The sequence below is a fragment of the Balaenoptera borealis genome (genome assembly GCF_965194805.1).
Source record: "Balaenoptera borealis genome assembly, chromosome: 11".
Classification (NCBI taxonomy): Eukaryota; Metazoa; Chordata; class Mammalia; order Artiodactyla; family Balaenopteridae; genus Balaenoptera; species Balaenoptera borealis.
The window spans coordinates 86,682,336-86,703,860 of NC_138868.1; the positions used below are offsets into that span (position 1 = coordinate 86,682,336).

Here is a 21,525-nt window from a genome sequence, read left to right on the forward strand (position 1 = left end):
GTCAGAAGAGAGGCATGAGAAAGCAGTCGATCTCGCCAGAATTCAGCTGTGCTTTATTCAGATCCCTGACCAGGCATAAGCTAAGGAGAGACCACTTCAGGATTTTTCCGGCATGTATAAAGGAGACGGAAGCTCCCATTCTTCCGAGAAGAAAGGGAGCTTTTATGAACATCTCAACATTTCCTTTCCTTTCCTCTCCTTCCCCGCGCTGAAGGGCCCTAGAGACAATGGAGGCGATTGGCATTTTTCTCACTCTTCCGTAGTACTGAAAGCAGTGAGGAAGAAATGGTGGTGGCAGGAGCAATGGCCAAAGCCCTTGCTAGAAGCACCCAGAACTTTCTCTGCAAATTTATTTCGATTCTGCTCTCAACTCCTTCACATTAGAACGCCTCGGAGGTGGCAATCAACAAGGCTAGAGAGCAGAAAGCCGCCAAAAGAAATCTGGTTAAATAACGGTGGTCACGGAACTGGTCAAATCGGTAAAAGAGGAAACCACAACAGTGACCCAGGTTACGGCCCCCGCGTTTTCCAAAATTAGAGCCGTAATCGGACGAGTCCGCCCTGGCGCCCGTAAGAAAATGATTCTCACTTTTCATTGGCTGACCCTCCAAGAGTTGAGACCTTGCTTCACTTTCATTGGTTGCTGCTGCTGTCACGTCCTTTCACCACACCCACTTTCCCGTCGGCGCCCAGTGAGCTTTGGGGGAAAGTGATTTACAGAGGTCGGGGGCGGGAGTCCGCGAGCAACTAGACTATTTCACCCCACCCTCACCACGGCCCCTGCTCCGCCCCCTGGCCCGAGGCCCCGCCCCTGGCCCTGCCGGGCCCCGCCTCTCCATCCAGAGAGGGCGGGGACCAGGCGGCGGCCGAAGCCGCAGGAATATGCTGGAAGCCGGCAGGCGGGCGCCCGGGAGGTGCTGAAGGGACAGTTCCCGCCGCCTTACTTGCCCCGCAGCGGGTGGGTGGGGCGGCCCTAGAGCCAGCTGGGCACGTGAGCGATGGAGACCATCTGGATCTACCAGTTCCGCCTCATCGTGATCGGGGACTCCACAGTGGGCAAGTCGTGCCTCCTGCACCGCTTCACTCAGGGCCGCTTTCCCGGGCTGCGCTCCCCAGCCTGCGACCCCACCGTCGGCGTGGACTTCTTCTCCCGCCTGCTGGAGATCGAGCCGGGCAAGAGGATCAAGCTGCAGCTCTGGGACACGGCGGGACAGGAGCGGTTCAGGTAGGGCCGCCGGCGCCGGGACCCCAGGGACCGCGCCGCCCCCTCCATCCGCCTGGGGCACCTTCCCCAAGCGTCGGCCGCACAGGCCAGTGTCGGGAGAAGCTCTGGCCCTTCCCTCTCGAAAGTGCAAACACTCCATTCTCGCTTCCCCTTTGCCCCTCCTCTTCCAGGGACGACTTCCTCCTCCGCAGTTTCTCACTTCTTTCTTTGGCTCCCATTTCCTGCGCCCCCTTTCCGTCTTTCCTTTCCCGCCTGAACCCAGGTCACCCTCACCAGCCCCCTCTTCCCCAGCTCTCTACCCCTGCTAGTATTTTTATCCCCAACTCTTCGGCTCCCCTGCTGCTTTCTCCCCAAACTCAGTGTCCCTCGCTGTACACACCCTGACCTGGCCACCCTCCTCCAAGCTCCCGTTTTCCTCCCCTGACGGAGCGGCTTCCCATCTACGCGGCCCAGGAGAACTGCATAGAAGCGTTCCCAGATTCGTGATTGATCCATTTAGCTTCACAGCAAGCAGTGTTCCAACCCAGATTACTGCATGAGCTCATTGGGCATCGTTCAGAGGGAGATGATGAATGCGGTAATGGTCTGAACACCTCACAGCACCGAATGTGGTCATCAGAAATACTGGGCCAGGACCCGTGGGAATGTGTCTTGTACAGCAACTAGATGTAACATCAGGGACACAGGCACAGCAGAGGAGTTTTTTGTTGTTTTTAAGGGTTGAGTTGTCTTTAGAAGTTTGTCATCATTGGTGCTTTGGTGAAGAAAAGAGAGATGTGCATACTGAGATTTGTTAGGAACTTTTCCTTTATTTTATTTATAATAGGTACTTAACGTTCCAGAGTGATAATAGATCAGAAAATACTTTTCTGCATAGAGAAGGAGGGATCCAAAACTAAACGTAAATTGTATGCATTTCCTAGATATTTAATATTTAACCAGATATGAAGCATATTTTAAATTTCTAGGATTCAAGGAATTTTTTTAGAGGAAAGTAGGGACCTGATATATTGTAGTGTTTGGGGCTTTTTTAAGGTTGCATTATCAACTGGAACTCATTAAAGCAAGCATTTTGTAGTCTTCAGCAAGTACTTTGTTTGTGAAATAGAGTACTTATTGACCGGATTTCCCAAACATAGCTTCCCCTCACCCCAGCCAGCATCCCTTCTGAATGAGATCAGTCTACTTCTGTGAGAATGTTCCAACATTTAAAGTTTTGGCTTCCATTCCCAGCTATGACACTGATTCATAGAGATAAGCGAACTGCTTAGCTTGCTTATACCATAGTTTTCCAATGTGTAAAGTGGAAAGATAGTAAGGCCAGCCCTTTAGAGAAGTGTTAAAGTTTATTGATTTGAATTGTACAATACCTAGAATTCCATGAAGAAAATTTTTTTTCAAGAAGCCTCCTTTAAAATAATTTTTCAAACTCTGATTCCTCATCTGTAAAATGGAGTCATTATGATCTCTAAGATTCATTGCAGTTTTACCATTATAAGGTAGACTGCAAATTCATTCACTTGTTATCTCAATCAGAAATGAACTTTAAGATATTCCATGGTCAGAAAAAAGCATTTACTAAGAGCTCTTGCTCTACCCTCTAAAGTGAAAATAATAAAAACGTGTTCTTTATACCTTAAACTTCTAGCAACTACTGATAATTGCAGCTACAAGAAACATAGGTAGTAAAACCTTCTTGTGTCTAAAATTCTTTCCTTAAAAACTTACTGACAAGAAAGTAAGAGATGATTAATTTGTTAGATTTTAAAGACCTTTTCTGTTAAATACATCATTTTTTTTATTGCCTTTAAGAAGAATGTAAATTGATTTTATATACACTATTAAAACCAGACAGTAACTCTCACAATAATGCAAGGACATTTAGGGAATGTTTACTGACAATGAGTCATACTTTATTTTGCTTGGCTCTTTACCAAAGATGTATTCCTAAATACATACATATTTCAGTAGCTGCCTCCAAATACTTGCTTTTCTCTCATTTAGCAGAATGTTTCTCCATAAAATTGCATTGAAAACAATTAATGTTAAATCATTCTGTACCTTCCTCTAAGAAAATACAGATACTTATTTTGAGTAAGCACATTTGTTTCATAGAAAGGTACTATATAGTTCATGAATATATAGTTCTGTCATTAGTTATAATTATACCATTAGGAATTTGTGGAAAACATTCTATTTGGAGGTTTATTGGTGATTAGATATAAACTAACAAAAAGAAACCTACTTTAGACAGTTCAGGGTATAGCTTAAAAGCATAAACAAATATGTTACAGAACAACAAAATAGTGAGCTGATGATTATGACCATAAGTAGCCTTAGTTATCTTTTTTTTACCCAGCTTTATTGAGGTATAATTGACAAATAAAGCCTTAGCTTTCGAAGTTCAGATAATACATGCTAGTAGTCAATAACTACTTACAAAAAATAAAAAGGAACAAAATCAAAGTGAAGAAGGTTTAGAAAAATGTTGAATATGTGAGCATCTGTAAATTGTAACTTAACACTCAATTGTTAAGTTTTTATTATTAACACTATGTTTTAGTCAGGATAAATGTTAAATTGCTGTATTAAGGATACTAAAAATTACAGTGCCTTCATTAACAATAGTTTATTTCTCTCTTGTGTAAGTCTCAAGGTAAGTAGTCCAAGTTGTTGGAGTGGCCTGCTCCAGGCCATCATTCAAGTACCTTCTCTCTTAGTTTTCTGCCATCCCTAGGACATTATCTTCTTCTGTGTGAACAAAGCTGGGTTGCAGGCACACTCTGTGCCAGTTCCAGGGGAGGGGAAAGTAAAGATCTAAATCAAGTAATGTTTCTTCTAAGCAAGTGAGGCCAATGTGGTGCAGATCACTTCAGCTCTCAATTCAGTGAAGAGAAATTAGTTACAAGGCCACACTTACACGGGGCTACCATGTGCCTAGGAAAAAGGGAAGATGGATTTGGCACTGTGGGCATTGGGGGGAAACTAGCAGTCATCACTTTTATTTTTTAATCATCATAGTGGAAGAAGTTTAGCAGGAAAGGAAACAAGAATATTGCTTAACAGCATTAATAAGGATAAATAAGTGTAAATAAGGCTAGAAGTATAGAGAGCACCAAATGTAAGAATATAAATTTTGAATTTTTCCCATGAAAAGCACTTAAAGCAATATGAAGATAAAATGAGATAAAGAAAAAGCAACATTAGCTGTAGGGATAGAAAACCTGAAGCTTCAAGCCAGATTTGGCCTTTTTTTCGTGTTGTCTGGCCTTGGGGGTATTACAGTTACAGCCACTGGTTGTAAAGTTCAGAGAATAATGTCCTCCTAGTGTAGTGCTTCTCAAAGCGTGTTCTGCAGAACACTCATACCTTCTGATTCTTTTTAAAGGATGGATTCTGTAATCAAATAAGCTTGGAAATCCCTATATTCCGTTTCTCTCTTAGAAATTCATATCAAAGGCTCCAAGAAGTATTGAGCAAAGAAACCTGTTTAACTTTGATTAAACTAGCATTTCCACCATTTATTTGAGGGGCTATTCTTAAAACATGAAAATCTATGATAACTAGTGTTCTTAGTAGTATAATTTGGGGAAAGCTCCCTTGATGAGTTGCTTTAGTCACATTCTTTGAGCAGAACCAACTAAACTTTTGAAGTTTGGAGCAATGGAAAATGTGCAGACATTAGTTAACCAGCTAATGGGCTGGTTACAGCTAAAGGGCTGTAAGCAGTAATTGCTATAAAAGGGACAGCCTCCCCTGCCCCCCTAAAAATCTGAAGGTGACCTGTAACTAATACCACTTAACGTCCTGGGCCTCTCCCTAACTCTCTGCCTGCCTTTTCATCTCTTTTCCTCTAGCTCCTCTTCTACTATGTATCTTTCTCTTCCTTATGTGTCTTACCCTTCCTTAAACTTCTTCTTTTTATTTTTCCTTTACCCCTGTCATCTATCAGTCCCTACTCACAGTTTCCTCCCACCTTCTGTCTTTTCCTCTCCTTCCTTTTTATTTTAATGTGTCTTGTATGCGCTCATTTCTTTTTTTTCTTTTTTTTTTAAGATGATTTCCTTAGAGAGTTTTGACTTTTTTTTAAAGTTAATTAATTAATTAATTATTATTATTTTTTTAATATTTATTTTTGGCTGTGTTGGGTCTTCATTTCTGTGCGAGGGCTTTCTCCAGTTGCGGCAAGTGGGGGCCACTCTTCATCGCGGTGTGCGGGCCTCTCACTATTGCAGCCTCTCCTGTTGCGGAGCACAGGCTCCAGACGCACAGGCTCAGTAGTTGTGGCTCACGGGCCCAGTTGCTCCACGGCATGTGGGATCCTCCCAGACCAGGGTTCGAACCCGTGTCCCCTGCATTGGCAGGCAGATTCTCAACCACTGCGCCACCAGGGAAGCCCTCTCATTTCTTTTTAACTTATTCTCCTTATTTACCCTCTGCCTCCCTTTTGTCTCTGTTTTCTTCTCTTCCCCTTCAAAACATTCATATGAAGTAAATGTTTAAAAGTGGTTTAATTTATGTTCTCCGTTCATAATTTTAGAAGTAAGCAACATGAACATTTTCTATTTCTCCTTAAGGTATCTTTTAAGATTCCTAAACTGAATAGGTTTTGTTTTTTGTTTTTTTTGAAGGACCCTTATTTGATCCCCACTCTCCTTACTGTGGTTCATGATCTTCAATAGAAAATGATTTTCTGATAGTGGATTCATAATTGCATAGGTAACAGAGCAGAGATTGTCCACAATTAAGTCCCAAAATCATTGCAGTCTACTGTAGTTCCAAGTTATTAGAAACAATAGAAAGCTAGACTATATTTGTATTGAGTAATCTGATAATATACTGTCTTGGTTAAAATTATTTGTGTTGTAAGTAACAGAAATATAACCAAATTAGTTTGGATATAAGGGATAAATTATAAATGATGCAGATCTCATGAGAGACAAAAATCTCACTGAACATACAAGTGTCTGAAAATATGGAAGCTCTAATAACAAGAGTCTGTGGATTTTCTCTCTAGTCTATTTCCATTATCCAATGCTGTCAGCTCCCAACTGTCTCAGTCTCTGAGCCTCTTATTCAAATTCTTGAAAGAAAAAATCTCATTGGCTATTTGATTGGCCAGTGAATCAGCTCCCCCAGGGTCCAGTTATTAAGATAATATATACATAAAATACAAAGGGATTATAATACAAATATCCCAGGTATGCATTATGGGTCATCCAATGCAAATGAATCCGTAAGGGTCTACTTTTTGGGAAAGAGAAATTCACAGAAGGAAGTGAGCAGTCACCCCAAAAAGTATCTACTTTATGGAGTTTCAGAGTAAAACTATATGTAAGAAGGAGCCAGCATCATTTCTAACAAGTGTAGCAGAATGTGGAAAGATGACCTGTGTAGCCAAATGTATTTTTATATGATAAAAGTTATTTTCACTGTCCACTCAGAGCATTCAGACCATTTTGAGTGACTGTATAGTCAGTACAGTTAAGAAGCTAGCCAGTAATTTCAAAAACCTGTGATTATTTTTCTTAATTTCTTTTTTCTTCAATGAATCAATTGATTTCGCATGTGTAGCCACAGCCTCAATGACATATTGCTATATGAAGGTGATTATACATTCTGACTATTTAGTAACTAAATATTGTAAATATAGTAGACTAAATATTGTACTCCAATGTTTGAAGGCCCTAGGCCAGCAGCAGGCAAAATTACAAAGTAGGTAAAACTCATTCTTGGGGACTTTGGGGCTTTCCTACTTTTCTTTCCTTCTGTTTTTGGATAGTAGGACCTTGACCTATCCTTCACTTCTATTTTCCCTCACATCTCAGTTGAAAAGCCGTCCCGTACTATTCCATCTTACTTCAGAGACAGAAGTAGCTAGATGACCAAGAGTCACAAAATTATTAAAACTTAATAAGGGTTCTGACAGGAGTATTTCTATTCTAAAAGAGGATGACCACCTAGGAGGTAACACCTCATCTTGAAGTAACATTTCCCTGTTGGCAGAGTTATGGATCTATGGCTGATGGGTGTTGGAGTTTCCTCTCACCATGCTGCATTGATGACCACCTATTCTGACACATTGGCTCCACATTTAGCTTTCAAAGAAAGGGCTAGAAAAAAAAGTAGAGATAATGTTGCTAGTACATGAATCACTCAGTAAAGTTTTCACATGAAGAAAAGTGCTTTGCTCAGTCTGAGAGAAAGAGAGAAGAAATTTCTAGCCATTGTCAGTCAGTTTGGTTAGCATAAAGATTTCTTAACAACTTAGCCTCCATAGCCATGTTAAAGTTTAAAGAGCAACTTCTTGCAATGATCTGAGAATATTTATCTTGGTGTTTTAAGAGCCAGTTATTCTTATCCTAGCTGAGTTAGAAGGGAATCTGCATTCTTTCAGTCTGCTCTATCAAGCAATGAAAAAGAAAGGTGAGCCATTCACCTGAGGTATACAGACACACACACACACACACACACCCCAGAGAACATCAGATTTTACTTTATTAAGATATTTTCATTCTTTCTAAAGTGAAATACCTACAAAGCCTTTACTTTATGATACTAATAAATCTGCCTCCAAATGTCAGTAACTTTTAATCAATTCTGACAATATATAATTCAGGGAAGTTCATTTAAAAATTATTACCCCACACAATCTACCTAGCTTATCAAGAAACAAATATTATTAAAACCCATTGTTTTCTGAAAAGAATCACTTTGTGTAATGAAGTACTGTTCTGACCTGTAGAACAGAGGTCCAATATGTTTTAAATTTAAAAGTATATTTTTAGTTTAAGCTGTGAAAGAGTTTCAAAATACAGATAGTAGTTCTGTATACAAGCATGACTGAGTAAATGTCGATGGCTAGCTGGCATATTATTTTATTTTGGTTTAAAATCTTAGTGTTCTTTTAAACATTCTTAAAATGTACTGAAGTTTTTTTCTATTTCTTTCCTATGGTGATAATTCATTTTTCATTTAGGAACAATACGCTAAATAAAATTATTTTATTACTGGCAGTAAGTCCTTAAGACCATCCACTGATATCAATAGCTAGGGTATAAAGAAACCATCAAAAATATCTCAATGCCAAAAAAATGTTGAGGTAAGGGGACAGAGACTTCTCTCTTAGGTTTATTTCTACTTCACTGGTATAGTGAGTGCATCAGGGTCACCTGAGAAAGGTCTTTATCAAGCCATGCCCCAAAATTCGTCAGTGACTTTTCTTGGCAAAATGTTATCCTTCTCTATGCCTATTCTTTCCTCTGCTTTTTGTATAATTGGTCAAAATCTCTGCTTAAATTATCTTCCTGTACTAGGAATGTTAAAAGTGGTTTTTCTTCTGATTCTTTAGCCTTTCCAAATGTATTTCCATCTCGTAGGACTTAGTGTGATATGGCTTCAAATGGATAAGGCTGAAGGACAGCCTTAATCACAGACTCCTGCCTCAGAAATACAAAAGAATAGTGTGTGGCCTAAACTGAACCCTCTTCTCTAAGAAGAGATCAAGAGAGAATACTGCAAATGGGAGTTAAATAGATACTAAGAACTTCCTGGCTATAAGAGAAGGCATTATGAAGAAAGATTATAGATTCTCAAATTCTAGGCATTGCCTATCATTTTTCTTCAGAGTAGCATTTTTCAAAGTAATAGGTGTAATTTGAGTAAAAGTTTCCTTGATCAAATAGTTTTGGAAGTGCTGGGTTGTTGCCAGATTTCTCAGAGCTTTTAACATACTAATATCCTAATATACTTTGTAAACGCCCAAGACAGATATGGTGTTTCCCAACCCAGAGTCCTTTTATATAGAGTGTTTTAGGAACCAATAGATGGAAAGATTAGAGCACTTTAGGAGCCAATACTTCAAAGAAAAATTGTAGGCAATTCCTTAAATTTTAGGAGTATATTTGAGAACCTCTCATGGTTTCTTCTCTCATATGATTCTCTGTCTCTTTTGCTAGTGCTTCTGAATGACTCCATCAGGTCTCCCTTTTAAAACACTTGGTTACTATATTTTAGGGCAAGATCTAATCAGATCAATAGACTCTAGAGAATTCCTTGGTTTTTGTCCCCTCATTCAAAATTAAAAGGTTTTTCCTCTTGCCTGACTTCTAGGCACTTGTCATAGTTTTATACAGATCATGCAATTTCATTAGTACTTGTTTTAAGGGCTACAGAAAGGCTATGGGATTAGGAAATCAAAAGTTAATGAATCAAATATGAGGTGAAATTTAAGACATATATGATAGGACAGATGGACAGACTCTAAAAAGAGAATTAAAAGTGGAGGAGAAGGTATAACTAATTGTATAGGAGAGGACTATTGGAGGTGAGGAAAATTAGTGAGAGATGAATTGAAAACAGATTCCAAGAAAGCGAGGGGGGAGAAGACACATGAAAGAAGCTACAGAGGTCAACATTCTGGCCATTTTGGTACAACCATAGGACTGGGAAGAAACAGATGGATGGATCTGGTACAACAGTCCCTTTTTAAAAAAAAAAAAATTATTTATTTATTTATTTACTTTGGCTGCACTGGGTCTTAGTTGTGGCACACAGGATCTTCATTGCGGCATGTGGGCTTCTTAGTTTCGGCATGCGGACTCCTAGTTGCGGCATGTGGACTTCTTAGTTGCAGTGTGCAGGCTTCTTAGTTGTGGCATGCGGACTTCTTAGTTGCGGCATGCAGACTTCTTAGTTGCAGCATGTGGATCTTAGTTGTCACATGCAGACTTCTTAGTTGCATCATGCAAACTCTTAGTTGTGGCATGCACGCAGGATCTAGTTCCCTGAACAGAGATTGAACCCCAGCCCCCTGCACTGGGGGCATGGAGTCTTTTTTTTTTTAATAAATTTATTTATTTGTTTTATATTTTATATTTGGCTGTGCTGGGTCTTCATTGCTGCATGTGAGCTTTCTCTAGTTGCGATGAGCGGGGGCTATTCTTTGTTGTGGTGTGCGGGCTTCTTATTACGGTGGCTTCTCTTGTTGCAGAGCACAGGCTCTAGGCACGAGGGCTTCAGTAGTTGTGGCATGCAGGCTCAGTAGTTGCGGCTCACGCGCTCTAGAGTGCAGGCTCTATAGTTGTGGCACACAGGCTTAGTTACTCCGCGGCATGTGGAATCTTCCCGGACCAGGGATTGAACTCGTATCCCCTGCACTGGCAGGCAGATTCTTAACCACTGTGCCGCCAGGGAAGTCCCAACAGTCTCATTTATAAAATGATAGAATTAATGTCCAGAGAGTCTTTGACTTGCTCCAGGCCTTATCATTTGTTAGTGGTTTGCATAAGAGCCTAATTCTCTTAACTCCTCTGTTCAGTGCTCTTTCTGCTGCATCAGGCCTCCTGGCATGGCTGAAAAGAGTTTTATTGGCACATTGTGTAGTTTCTATCCTGAAAAATATTCTGTTTGCATACAAACCCATCCCCACTCCCATCTCTGTAGATCCAAGTTAATTACTGTGTCTTCTCAAACCATTATTTTTTGGCTATATTCAGAAACAAAAGGAGAAATAGCTTTACACAATAGAAGCGGTACTGATAACTGACAGCAAACACTTGTGGCTGCAATAACAATCAATTCTCCCCTCCATGCAGTACTCAGTGACTGCACTACTACACTTAGTAACAGGAATGAACCCAGCCCACTGCAGTGGAGGAATTTATAAGAAGTCTTTTGCCTTGTTAGACAAGGAGAGATGTTGGGTATTAGGCAAAGCTACAAGCAAATACTGCCTATGTTGTCGTAAAGTTTCAAAAGCACTGTGAAGTAGTTTTCCATTTTTTTCTAGAGAAACTGAAATCAATCAGGATTATGATTTATGTGTGGAAATCTATGCATTTATTTAGATTAACTGTATACCAGGCTAGATGCAAAAATAGATATAAAAATAAATAAGATATAGTCTCACATTCAAGGTCCATGCTGTCTCTATACTGGGTAGAGTACAGACTATATTGCTGTAACAGAGACTGACCAAATATATAACCTTAAATAATACAGAACTTTGTTTCTCTCTCCCATATGTTAATAGTCCAGAGTGAGCAGTTCTGGACTATCCAGGTGGCTGTGCCTCAACATCAGTTTCCAGGGTTTTCCAGTCATTGCCATTTCCTAACAAGCAAGAAGGAGAAAGAGGAAGCCTAGGGCAAATGGCATCTTCAAGCAGATGAACCTCAGATGGCACACATAACTTATCATGTCCCATCGATCCAAACTTAGTGATATGCCAAAACTAACTGTAAGAAAGCTGGGGAATATAGTTTCTATATGAGTTGCTATGTACAAGCTAAAACTCATGGAGTTCTATTACTAAAGGAAGACAGGGAGAATAGACACTGGGGGACAATTAGAGATCTTTCTCACCGACTCACAGCAAAGAAAGATAATAAATAATTGGAATAAAGGCTAGTAAGTACTAAAATAAGTTCTGGTGGCAGAACAAAGGGAGGAATTGTCATCTGTGTGTAGGGTTAGGGCTAGTTTCAGAGGATGTATCCAAAAGAACGTGGTCCTTGATGCTGGGACATGAAGGATATGTCAGTAGTAAGAGAAATAACAATAGGAAACAATAACAATTAAAAAAGAAGTGGCTTCCAGTAATGATAGCAGATTGAACACCTAAGACTATTTTAGCTTTTTTTCCTGAAACCTCACTAAAGTGACAATAGTTTTGTTTTTTAACCATAAATCCTAGCAAGGAGAATAGGTAAGGAGACAATAGCAAAAAAATTTTGGAAGTAAGAAAGCAGATGGAGGAATGGTAAATGAATTAGCAGATTAAAGAAAATTGGCTTCTAAGCTAGGAGTGGAAAAAGCTAAAGACCAAAACAGTATATATCACTGAATCCCCTAAAGATTCAGGAAATGGTGACACCAGATACTTCTGAAGTGGGAATGCTAAAATAAGGATCATTGATTGTCAGTCTGTTTAAGAAAGACTGGATCCTCACATCCCCTCCACCATTCCACACACCAGGTGACTTCCTCTCCCCCCACATTAGCAAAAAACTAGAAATTTATTCTTTGAAAAGAGTTAAACATAGAGTCTCTTACTGGAAGCATCAGGCATAATTGAGGTTGGGGTCCCTTATTAAAAGTAAGGGCTTTAAGTGAATGTATGCATGTTGTATGCTAAGACTGTCTAGCCCTCTTCCCCATCTTAGCTCCCAGAATGCTAGTAATCAGACCTTCACCCTTCAAACAGGACATTGGTGAAATCATTTCTGATGCATCTGACCAGGCCAAGAAGAAAGACTTAAGAGACCAACATTAGAGTTTCCTCAACTTAATGATCCAGCCTGATCATCTTATGAGTGAGGCTTTTAGTCTCAATGAAAGATTACAAGAAATACTAGGAAATCTGTAACATGAAACCTAGAGACCAAAATAAACAGAAACCAAAAGCAACCAGAAAAACAAAGTTAATAAGGGAGAAGGGAATGTTTAAAAAAACAACCCCCCCAAAAAAACCCTGTCCTTAATCTTCTCAGAGGGATAGTGGGAAAGTATTTAAATCATAAAAGAACAAGATACTATTTTTTCAAAAGAATATTCTGAGAACAAAAGAGCTTTTGGAAACACAATAGAAAAAAATAAAATATAAAGTTGGGGAAATCTCTCAAAAAGTAGGACAAAAAGACGAAGACTTAGAAAATAGGAAAAAAAAATATATTTTTAAATTAGAGGACTAGTCCAAAAGGTTCAATAAAAAAGTAACAGGCATTCCAGAAAAATGGAACAGAAAAAACAGAGGGGAGAAATCATCAGTGAAGCAATTCAAAAAAAATTTCCTAGATGTAGGGAGGGACCTGAGTTTTCAGATTGGAAGGGTCCAGCACAATAGATGAAAGTAGACACATTCTAAGGGACATCATCGTGGAATTCTAAACACTGGGGCCACAGAGAAGTTCCTACAAACTTCTGGGGTGGGGCGGGGGAGGGACATGGATAATAGGTCACATAAAAAAGATCAGAAATCAGATTGACTTCAGACTTCCTGAAAACAACAGTTGAAGCTAGAAGGCAATGGAGAAACTTCAAAATTCTGAAAGAATTTCGCATCTGACCAAACTGTCATTCAACCGTGAAAGCAGAATAAACACATGCAAGACTTCAAAATATTACCTCATGCATCTTTTTTTTTTCCCTCATGAATCTTTTTTAGGAAGCTACTTGAGGATGTGCTCTATACACACACACACAGACACAGACAAACACATACGTGCATAAAAGAATAAACCAAGAATGAAGACATGGGCTATGAGGAACAGGAGATTTACCCCTGAAGAAAAGCAAAGGAAATGCCCAAGAAAATGATGAAGGGAGATCATAGGATGCTATCTCTGCCACAGATACCAAGGACAACCAGGCCCGATTGGAGCAGGGCAGAAGATTGTAAGAGAGACCGCCTCAGGAAGATGAAATTGGCAGAAAAGCTAACAGGAATGAACTTTTTAAAAAATGGCCAACTGGCAGAGTTTGGGGTTAGGTTATTGAGGACTACTTGGAAAATTTAGCAAAAAGAAAAAGAAAGGAAGAAAAAGATGTGGTAGAGAGTGCTCACTCATATCTGATGCTTCTTTTCTTCTGGACACACGGAGGAATATATTTCCCTTCCCTCTTGCACTTAGAATCATTTGACTAATTCCAACCAGTGGATTTGAGCAGAACTCACACGTGGTAGTTTTAAAATACAGCCCAGATATTTTAATGTTCTTCCTATCAAGAGGTGGGTTGTTTCTTACTATAGCATAGCCTGGTCTATCTTGATTAATATGCAAGATAATTATTAACTCTAAGGAAAAGAAATCAGTTTATTCCAGGGCACAGCATTGAAAAGTATACATGGTCAGAATAACACAAATGCCAAGAAATGATCTTCCTAAAATTATGATATAACAGTACAGTTTTGGCAAGTTTGGGGAATGGGAAAAATAAGAATGTGTGGTAAGTGCACAGGTAACTTTGATGAAAACACAAACTTAGAAAAAGAATGAAAAAGAACAGTCTATTCAAATGACTTGAAAATAAAAGCTGCATAATTTCAGACATAGAATGAAATGAGAAAAGGATAAATACCAGTATAAATTATAAATGTGGAGAGATATACAAATCACATGAAATGAAGCAATATTGAGAAAGTTGTATGGAAACAAGTCACAAAAATGGTAGGAGGATTATAACCCAAGAAAAAATGTTCTTTTATTATGTTAAATCACATAATGCATTATGTTGTATGGAAAATAAAATAATCAGAGAAGCTGGTCATCATCTCATTTTTGTTCTGCAAAAGGGTGCCAGAAAGTGTTATAATGAGTGCTAAAATCTTTTATACACTTTCTGGTACCATACCAAATAGAAAATAAGCATCCTTCATTATCACCTTACAGACAAATAGTGAAGCTAGAAACATTTCTCATTAATTTCTAAATTATTTAGATTTTCACATTAACTTGTTCTGCCTTCCAGAATCCACTACAAAATACAATTTGAATTACTACCAATTTAAATGCAGTAGTTCTTTAGAAAAAGTGGATGATTTCACCTTTATGTTTATAATGTGCACTGTTATTCAGCCCACTTCTCTCTTTGTTATTTAGCCCATTTCATGAATACCTACTATAAATATCAAAAGGAGATAAGCTTTTTTGTATTTCCCTCTGTTATTCTCCCATTTGCTTAGCATTTGCATGCTGCCTGGACACAGTCTTACAGAGTCTGAGCTTATTAATTCAGTTGTTTATTTATTTACAACTCTCAGTAGGCCTCATGCATGCTCTATTCTGTTTTAGACACTAGGGATACAGTGTTCCAAAAAAAGTGACAAAAATTCTTTCTCTCATGGAGCTTATCTTCTAATGGGGGGAGATGGGCTATAACCAAATAAGTTGGAAAAATTATATAGGACGTTAGAATGTGTTAATTACTATAGAGGAAAATAGAGGATAAAAGGTGAATAGAGCATGCTGTGGGTGATAAGAAGGCCTCACTATCATAAAATGATGATCTGTGGTAAAAGAAAAATAAAAGATGGTCACAGGGGAATTGATTCACATATTCAAAGACAGAATATGGCCATTAGGGCTTGTCAGTATTACATATAGCCTCCACAACCACAGACTTGATTTTTGATGGAAAGACCCTGGAATTATACATAAAAAGATAATTTTAATGTTTGTATGTATGAAAAAAGATATTCTAAGTTATAAGCCCCAAGTTTCAGAAGGCAAAGGCAGGGACTGTTAGAGTCAGTAATAATACAAGGAGCGGGGAGACTTGTGTTTTAGTCTCTTGAAAGCAGTTCTAAGGGCCCGGATTACAAGGCGAGTGAAGCAGGTAAATAAAGCATCAACACAGTGACTACTCCCAGAAGGGCAGTAGGAATGTAATGTCGTGGTGAAAAAAGGCACTCACAAGGCTAATGCATTCATAGGCTGCTTGCTGCCAACAGCCTTTGTCATCAAAGTACTTCCATCTTCTAAATACCTATTTGGCAATTGGCAAAGCCACAAGAAGGGCATTTCCAGTGGACCATCTGGCTCATTTTACCCAAGTAAGTCAGCAAGTGCTCTATGTTTTGTTGCTTTTTTAAGAGACCAGTACACATCCTATAAAGTTCATAATAATAACATCTAAGATCTCATTCACAGTTTTTGGTTGCATTGCCCATATATTAAGTAATTCTTTATAAATGTAAGCCAATTCCAGTGCTCTCAATTTCACTTGTCTATATATTATTTCAGGAAAAAAATAGAAAAATTAAACAGTTTAAAATGTTTACATAAACAAGACAACCATTTTTTTTCTATTCTAAAGCGAATATACATGTAAGAATAAACTTTGAGATGAATGGATAAAGAAAATGTGTTATATAAGTACAGTTGAAAATTATTCAGCCATAAAAAAAAGAAGGAAATCCTGTCATATGCTACAACATGGATGAATCTTGGGGATGTTATGCTAAGTGAAATTGAGACAGGAGGGAAGTGGGCACTCACTTTAAAGGTCACAACCTTTAAAAGAATGACATTGACTATACAACATAAACTGGCTAGAACCAACTAGGCCCAAGATGGCAGAAGATTTGACTTCCAGTAGACCTTGAGCCTCATTATATGCTCACTGTAACGCCTTAGCATGTTAAACAACACACCCACAGGTGCCATGACAGTTCTGAGGCTGACCATAAAAGGCCAAAAAGTGGGCAGTGGTCCAATTCCTGGAAATCCCTGCCGCTTCCCCAAAAGAGTTGGAATAATCCTCCCACTCATTAGGCTATGCAGTTACCCAACCCATAAAAACTAACCACTCCATATTTCAGGGCCTTGTGCCTTTTGAGATGGCCCACACTCTGCCTATATAGTATGTATCTCCCAGAATAAACTTGCTTTCACTTTACTATGGCTCACTCTTGAATTCTTTCCTGCACAAAGCCAAGGACCCTTACTTGGCGGCCTGTCCCAGGGACTCACCTGAGACCTGGGACAGGACTGTCCTCTCGCTCCCCATTTTCCTGCAACAAAATAAGCCAGTCACAGAGGGACAAATACTGCATGATTTCACTTACATGAAGTAACTACAGTAGTCAGACTCAAAGAAGCAGAAAGTAGAATGGTGGTTGCTTGGGGCTGGGGGGAGGGTAGGAAATGAGTTGCTGATCAATGGGACTGGTAGTATCAGTCATGCAGAATGAAAAAGTTCTAGAGATCTGTGGTACAACATTGTGCTTATAGTTAATAATACTGTATACTTAAAAATTGTTCAGAGGGTAAATCTCATCTGTTTTTTACCACAATTTTTTTAAATGAAGGAATTTTGGCTTCATAAAGCTATGTTGAAATTTATAAAATGTTTGTGACTTTGTTTTGTATCATTATTTTCCTACAAAATATCTGTAGCTTCTATCAATCAGGTCTTTGGATGCCAGCAACAAAACCAACTTGAGGACATTAATCAAAAACGAAAGTTACTGGAAGCATGTCTGCATCCCAGAGACTTGACAGGATAGCTGGAGGGACCAGGCTTGAAATGAACCAAAAGATCCCAGAAGTTCTGGGCAGCAAGGACCGCAGGAGGCCAGTGTGGTCCCCACTGATACTGTTGCCCCTTTTTTGCCTGTTCACCCACTGCCATAAGAAGCCCCAAATGGACAATTGGCAGTCTCAGCTACTAATTCAATAGAAGCATCACGAGGTTCTCTAGTGAAAGCATTTCTCCCTTGGATACTAAAACCTTTATATCAGCAGAGTTCAGAGTCACAGGAATTAGAAGCAACAAAAAATTTTAGTGACTCATTAAGTGTAATTGCAAGAGGTACCATCACCCCACTTTTATCCTTTGTTTCCCATACCACAGCATCTATTCATGGGGAAAAAAACACCACCTACTGTATTACTCACTAGCTTAGAACGTATACATCCTGAAGAATCATGCTAAAATCTTACAGGGTGTCAACTCCTGGACATGAGCATAACTAAATCTTTTTTTTTAATTGAAGTATAATTGATTTACAATGTTGTGTTAGTTTCAGGAGTACAGCAAGGTGATTCAGTTTTATATATATGTATATATATGTATATGTATATATTCTTTTTCAGATTCTTTTCCATTAGAGGTTATTGTAATACATATTGAATATAGTTCCCTGTGCTATACAGTAGATCCTTGTTGTTTATATATTATATATATATGGGTGTATCTGTTAACATAACAATCTTAATAACCCATTCCACAGTTTTATAGGTGTATGCCTCTAGGTGATAGTGACATAAGATCAACGAATCCTATGGCATCAGCCCATTTCTTCCTCTGTTAACTGAAACCTTTGGTCTATAGCAAAATGTGGGATACCATGACTTTGTATAAGGTATTCCATAAGTTCATGGATGGTGGTGCTAGCATGGCTTGAGTCCACGTTAAATGTCTATTACAGTGAGGACATATCAGTGTCTCCTCTGTGATGGTTTTCCCAGAGTAAGGTACCATATCCAAGGTGTCAGTAACTGCTGGAAAATTGGGTATTAAGCAGTGACAGTTGAGGCAAGAGAAAGTCTCTGCTCAGCCCAGTCCCAGCCTCCTACCGTGATTACTGTGAGTCCAAACTGGGATAAAAATACTGACTGATGACTATAGAACAGAACATTTTGTTTCACCAATTATTAGGAACTCTTTCAAAGAGGGGGCTTTTGGTGAGTATTCACATAGGATACAGTATTTGCATACTCAAGACCCACCCACACATGCCAAACCTCCTTATTATCAGTCTTCTGATTTTGTTTTCTCCAACATGCCAAACCCTTGGCCTGTGCTCATGAATTGGTGTAGATCCTTAACCTTCATCTCCCCATCTCTTCCTCTGGAAAAAGTACCACTAAAAGTTCCACAAATGGAAGGATTTCTCTTTTCCACTGTTGAGTGGAGCTGACTGATGCCAGCATATTATTTAGAGCCATCTGTAAGGCAGACTTGAATTTTTTTCCCCCTTTAACTATAGGGAAATCCACATAAGTCCATAGGTTGAGAGGGTGCTGCAGAAGTAGACATGCTGGGTGTGTGAGCCTTGTTATTCTGGGTCCCCTCAGGTCCCACCCCTATTCCTGCCTATATATATGACTTCTGCTTGAGGACAAAGTTCCCGCCTGGTGAATCAGAGAACCTAGCTCTTGATGAGCACTCAGATTGCACAGTCACCTGATGTTCAGGTGTCTAGTCTCAATGCCAGGTTTTAAGCCAAGAACCATTTCTCAAAAGTGTAATAGCTCATGACAAAGAGGACATGTCTGTGTTCTAAAATGTCACACCTGTAATTGTCCAGTGTAACTTTTCCCAGGCTTTCTTTAAATCATTTATTCATTCAGTGAGACTTTCAAAGCCCAGAAGGAAATAGATATAAAATAACATGCAAAAGATGTTGTTGCTTATAAAGAATTGTTACTCATCATTCTTTACAACTCTTGGATTCTTTACAGGGAGGCCTATCTACCTTGTTCTTTTAGGGTCTGTTCCCTGCCTCCTTAAAATACCTTCAAGACCTTCTGAAGAACTAAGTGTCTCGACCCAAGAGAGGAAGTTCCAGAGAAAGATAGATGTTCCCTCATCATCTCTGTAAGACCTGCCTTTCAAGTTCCATTTTTCAGTCTTGAAGGCCTGTCTCTTCCCCTAAATAACTGACAGCAGGGATGCCCAGTTGTTTTAGGGGAATCCCTGCCTTTTAGGACAACTAATTATGAATCTGAAGGCTAACCATATCAGAATTCTAAATCTAATATCCAGACACAAACTGGAGATCAAGTTATTATATAGAAAAAGGCAGATATCCTATTAAGACCTTTTATTCCAACTAATTATTAATAAGGGCTGTTTTATAGAATATATTACATATACTTTGCTATAATTTTATTCTATAGAATGATTTGGCAACTGTGTTCCAAATATGTTTTCAAAATTAAATACAAAGTGCTAGAAAATATGGTATTTCCTACATGCCTCTGCCTAATAGACAAACATTTCAATGTTGAATTTTTAACCACAAAAGCATGTTGTTTTAAATTATACTAATGGTAAATTAATTGCAGGGAGTGGGTGGTAATGCAGACTTGGTGCTGAGTAAATGAAAGCTTTCAGTCTAATAACAGCCTTAATTAGGTTTCTCTTAAGACACTGCACATCTGTCTAAATTCACACATATATAGATGAGTAGCAAAACAATAACAAATTAATTATCCCTCAAAATTAAAAAAACAGCAACAACTTAAATGAACTGCATTATTTGTAGCCTGCCAGTGATAGTGGGAGATTTTTTCTTACTGTCAACAACTGTACAGTACAGTAGTCCTTGAGAGAGGTTTTTTTTTAAAGTAGTCGCTTGAGACCTCTCTACCATGAATTCTGAGGAGAAGGGGAAGCAGGAGATATGGAAAGGGGAGGTAAACTTTCTTCAAGTGGTACTTGTGGTATCAGGTCACTGAACTGAGCTGTGATTTCAGCAATAAGGATAAAGAAGGTATGTAAAAGTTGGAGAGTACCAAATAACACACTGGCCCTCCACAAAGATCTTTGATGCCTCAGGCAAGTAACAGATGAACTTGCTTAAGGATGATCTCAATGCTTAAGATCACTGACAACTTGGGATAATTCCCTGGCGGTCCACTGGTTAGGACTCTGCGATTCCACTGCAGGGGGCCCCGGGTTTGATCCCTGGTCAGGGAACTAAGACCCTGCAAGCCATGCGGCGGGACCAAAAAAAACAAGATCACTGACAACTTGGAAACTGAGACACATGTTATTTCTGGCTAATACAACATTTAACACTTTCCCTCTCTGATAAGATTAATTAATCCAATATAGCAAATATTAAATTACATCCATCACTTGCCAGGCAGTTGTTAGATACATAGACAGAATATGTTTAACCCTCAAGGAGTTTGAATTGAGTAGGAGACATACCAACAAACCCAGTCAGCACATTATGAAAATTGATATAATCATAATGGCGGTATGCCAAAGGTTCAATGGAATTATAAGAGAGAGAAGTGCCTAAGAGAGGTAGAGGGGGAGAAGACAGTGACAGGGAAGGCTTCTTATATGACAGGATTTTTGAACTGACTCAAAGAAGAAATAGGAGTTTGCTGGGAAAAAAAAAAGGGTACAAGACATTCTAGGTAGAGAAAACAACATATGTAAAGGCAAAAATATAAAACAGTATAGCCTTGGCCCCTTGCCTCATGACTCAGTCAGGAAACAAATGGCACACTTGAAAGGTTAACTGAAAAGAGTTTAATGAAGTGACTTTCCAGAAATGCGGGCAAGGTCAAGGGCACCAACAAAGGATGGTGATGCATTCAGTAATAGCAACAGTGGGAAGCCATTAACGACCTGGCCAGAAGGGGCAAGGAAAGGAAATGAGATTGCCAGAACCTGGTGAAAGCCATAACCATGGGAGAGGGGCTACCCAACAGGAACCTCGATCAGAAGAGACTAGATCTGTAGAGGCAAACAATCATAAGTGTGCACATCTCAGATTCATATCCCACGTCTGAAAAATTTCCTGTTTCTTGAATAGGTATAGCCCAGGACTAAATCTGTAACTGACATTATAACAAGTTTGCCTTTGTTTCTTCTTCCTTAACCGACAGAAAGAAGAGCCTGTTGATTTAAATGATAGGGAGAGATTCTTAAGATCTGGTCTGCTGTGCAACCTCTGCCCCACACCAAATCTTTTTGTGTGCCTACTTTTAAGCACAGTAATGTGATAAGTATTCTATCAGATATTTAAAAATAAAAACAAGTAATCCTGAGTG

At 39.1% G+C, this 21,525-nt stretch overlaps 1 protein-coding gene across 2 annotated transcripts in view; it reads left to right on the forward strand.

Moving 5' to 3' along the window:
- The first annotated feature begins 854 nt into the window (after positions 1–854).
- RAB39A (RAB39A, member RAS oncogene family) overlaps positions 855–21,525 on the forward strand; it is a 28,361-nt gene continuing 7,690 nt past the window's right edge. Inside the window, exons 1-2 of one of the 2 annotated variants that reach the window (XR_014231695.1) lie at positions 855–1,225; positions 19,195–19,330. Coding sequence is in view for 1 of the 2 variants with exons in the window: in XM_082342994.1 (XP_082199120.1) it covers positions 999–1,225 (227 nt within the window). In the remaining variant the exon portion in view is untranslated. The remainder of the gene's footprint in view (positions 1,226–19,194; positions 19,331–21,525) is intronic. The other variant, XM_082342994.1, reaches the window with a different exon arrangement.